This window comes from Antrostomus carolinensis, unplaced genomic scaffold, assembly GCF_000700745.2.
Source record: "Antrostomus carolinensis isolate BGI_N321 unplaced genomic scaffold, ASM70074v2 scaffold55255, whole genome shotgun sequence".
Lineage (NCBI taxonomy): Eukaryota > Metazoa > Chordata > Aves > Caprimulgiformes > Caprimulgidae > Antrostomus > Antrostomus carolinensis.
The window spans coordinates 1-3,522 of NW_010316802.1; the positions used below are offsets into that span (position 1 = coordinate 1).

The window sequence follows — 3,522 nt, forward strand, 5'->3', positions numbered from 1 at the left end:
CCTTAACAACATGCTTTAACTTTTGGTGAGCTCTGAAGTGATCAGGCAGTGGGACTAGATGATCTCTTCCAGATGGAACTATTCTGTTCTATTCTATTTTATTTGCAGCTCTGGGCAGGAAAGGATCACCTATGATGCTATGTTGCCTCCACCAGCAGGCATCTACACAATACACAGTCTAGTGGGGCATGCACAGCTAGATCATGGACCCTGTGTGGACAATATCCAACCTATATGGATCCATATAGTATCTACCCCATGCTTCCCAGGGACTTTGAAGTGCAACCTAAAGTGCAGCAACACCCTATAACAAAGAACTCCGTTACAAATGCCTCAAAGTTTACACCACACTGCAGGAGATAACCAGGAAAGATAAAGGTCATCTTTTGTCTTTCCCATGTCTTGCCCCAGGAAGGATTTCAATACCACAGGAAGTGGCCCCATAGCTGTGCTATTGACATAGGGGGAAAAAAAAAGGCTAAATGTGCTGTAGGACTGCAGAGCAGACACAACCAAAAGTTTCTTTCTCTTGAAAGAACCAACTGTTGAACATTTTAAGATGGAGCACATAAACCAATCTCTTTGGTATTTTCTCAATAACCTGTAAAAGCACCTTCACCTCCTGCACATCTGTATCCATTCAGGGTCATTTCCTTTGGGGGACAGGGAGAACAGATCTTTTTTGTTCCAGCAGGCCAATAACAGAAAACTCAAGGCAGAATTAACACTATATACAGTCTAAAGACAGTGCAAACAAATATTAAAATACTCACTGGGTGATCAGAGGAATCCTCGGCATTTCTTTGGACGTTGAGAAAGTGCCAATCTCTGCCACGCTGCCTGTGAAGTACACACCAGCCACGCTGGTCACCTGGTTCCCAGGGAATTCAAACAGCACCTTCTCCTTGCCATGTCGACTGGCCCAGTACCACGCTTGGCCTCCAATGAGCAGCCCTCCACCCGCCTTTACAAAGCCAACCAGGTCTTTTGCTTGTGTGCTGTAGGCATCCATGCAGTAGACCCCCAGGGAAGAGCTGAGCTCTGCCCCAGCCTGCACTTTGGTGCCAGCCCTGAGCAGCAGCTGGGAGAGGGAATCCAAATGAGGATGGACCCCAACCAGGGCCTCGGGGGAGGGTTTGAGCCACTTCACAGCATTTCTGAGGAACTGGGAAAACTTGGAGTCCTTCAAGATTCCCTCATGGGAAACAACCACCATCCGGCCCTTCCCATAACAAGATGCTGCAATCAGCACTTGCCCATTGGTGCTCACCAGCACTGGGAAGGTTTCATCTCCAATGAGCAACAGCTCACATGGATGATAGCTTGTTGTGAACTCAAATGAATTAACATCTTTCACCAGAGAGGCATAGGCTGCTGTGGAATCCATCTGATAGACCTCTCTTTAAAGAGTACTGAAAAAAGAAGAAAGGTAAGCACTTTTTAGATTAGAAGCCACATTTGAAATGGTTAACAGATATGAGCTATTGAGATACATACCAGCTATTCTGTCCTACAGTCTCAGGAGGAATCTGCATCCACAAGTGATGCACAGATATATAGCCCAGCAGTAAGGTGAGCCAGAAAAACATGACAGGAATGAGGAAACTGAATAGCTGCTAGTCACACCATAACCCCAACAGACATGTTAGGAAATGTACATTGAAGACATAATTCCAGTTAAGCCTTTCTATATCCTTCTGCCTATGAATGACTGAATTGTTGGGAAACTGCTTTACTAGCACTAACATGCCTGGTGTTGTAGAAGAACAATCCAAATCATTTTTTAATTAGATAATACGTAGACTTCAGATGACTAGGTCTAGCCACAAGCTATTAGGTTTCCACAGCTCAATTTTAAGAGGAACTCTTGCATCTCAAGGAAGTAAAGACCTTCAGTTATCTCTAAGAGCTTAGGGCTTTGTTATACCCCACTGGCAGAGGTGGAACCAGTGACACTCATGCCATTCTACACCTGCTGTCACTGGGTTGCACCAAATGAAAGCTGTATAGGCTTACTCTGTATATGCCTTATACACAGAGTAAAGAATTTCTTGTTAGTCTCATTAGTGCCTTGGCTGAGTGATTACTATACAGGAAAAATATTAACCCAGATACATTGATACTAACATATATAATAGAAATTATTCAATCATTGCTAAATCCCAATAATGTTATAGTTAAAATTTATATCCACAGGTTCTCCAGTATCTAACCATTTCCTCAGTGTTGGGTCCTGATGTTCAGTCATGCCAGTTTTTTCTTAGAAGAGATGATTTGCCATCAATATCCTCAGTTGTTTGCTGGGAGGAATTCAACAGAGGGAAGGAGAGGGGAGTTCTTCCTTCCTCCTTAATCTTAGGTCCCCTCGGAGTTATTTTTATACATCTTAAAAACAACTTGTTTCTTGCTGGCCCATGGGTCAGTTACATGATGACTACTTAGTAATGTTAGACCTCTAACATATCTGATAAATATGCAGAACCAGTGTTAAGCTATAGGAGACAGCCCTCCCAACTCTTTCCTGACCCGTATAAATTTCTGAAGTTATATCTAAAAGAGACCAGTGGTTGCTCAAGACAGTTACTGGTGAGTCCTGAGCTGTTAAATTAGTACAAGGCCTGTGGCTTGCCTCTAGCAATAACAACAACATATTTACTGGGCAACAGAGAAGATCAAACCCCCTCCAGAACATTATCTACGGGGTGCTGAAGAACTAGACAGACTCAGGCTTTGCAAGGCTGTGTGCTTAGGAACATGCCTTCTGGCATAAGCAGTGCAGTCTCATTGCCTCCCCACCCATTTACCTGAACACTAGGATAGATAACTGCGTCCATTCATGACCAGTGTATCTCCTCTGGGGCTACACTGGTGTAGCAGGTTCCACATTTCTCCACCTGTCCAGACAGAGAAACTAACCAGCAGGGTAAAGCTGTGTTAATATAATTTTTTAAAAAAATACAATCCCGCACCAGGTGCCACCTTCTTGCATAAGCTGACCTAGCAAGATTCTGGGTGCCTTCCTGAATCAGCAAGGGGACAGGGCAGAGACTTAGAGATATGGCCCATGGGGAGAAGGAATAGGGTGCTATTTCACATCTGCCCCAGGTTGGAGTGAATGGAAACTCTAGCCATTTAATATTTGCTTCCTATAACTTCAGTGAAGCACCTAGCTGATCTCAAGCTAGTGACTTCACTGACTCACTCCAACTCCCTGGGAGTGGAGAACACGTTGGCAAAATAGCCAACCTGTATAGTTTTCTGCTGGCAGTTTCAGCTGAAAGGCAGGGTCGTGAGTGCACCAAAAATGCATTTAAGTGCACTTATATCTCATCTGGGGCCTCCACCCAGAACCCTTGCCCATGGGCCCAGGCCTAGACAATCACCTCCCAGGCTGAAACTCTTTGATTAGGTAAATGCTTTTGCTTTTTTGACTATTCAGTCAGGTGGCTTTGGTGAACATGGAAATATAGAATCATAGCATCACAGACTGCTTTGGGTTAGAAAGGACCTTAAAGATCATCC

General features: G+C 44.2%; 1 protein-coding gene across 1 annotated transcript; it reads right to left on the bottom strand.

The window, feature by feature from the left end:
• Positions 1-773: 773 nt before the first annotated feature.
• On the bottom strand, positions 774-1,387 carry LOC114818593 (TRPM8 channel-associated factor 2; the record flags this gene model as incomplete). Its single annotated transcript, XM_029085056.1, has 1 exon — positions 774-1,387. A coding segment is annotated over exon 1 (614 nt), but the record flags the coding sequence as incomplete, so codon positions are not given.
• Positions 1,388-3,522: the final 2,135 nt, after the last annotated feature.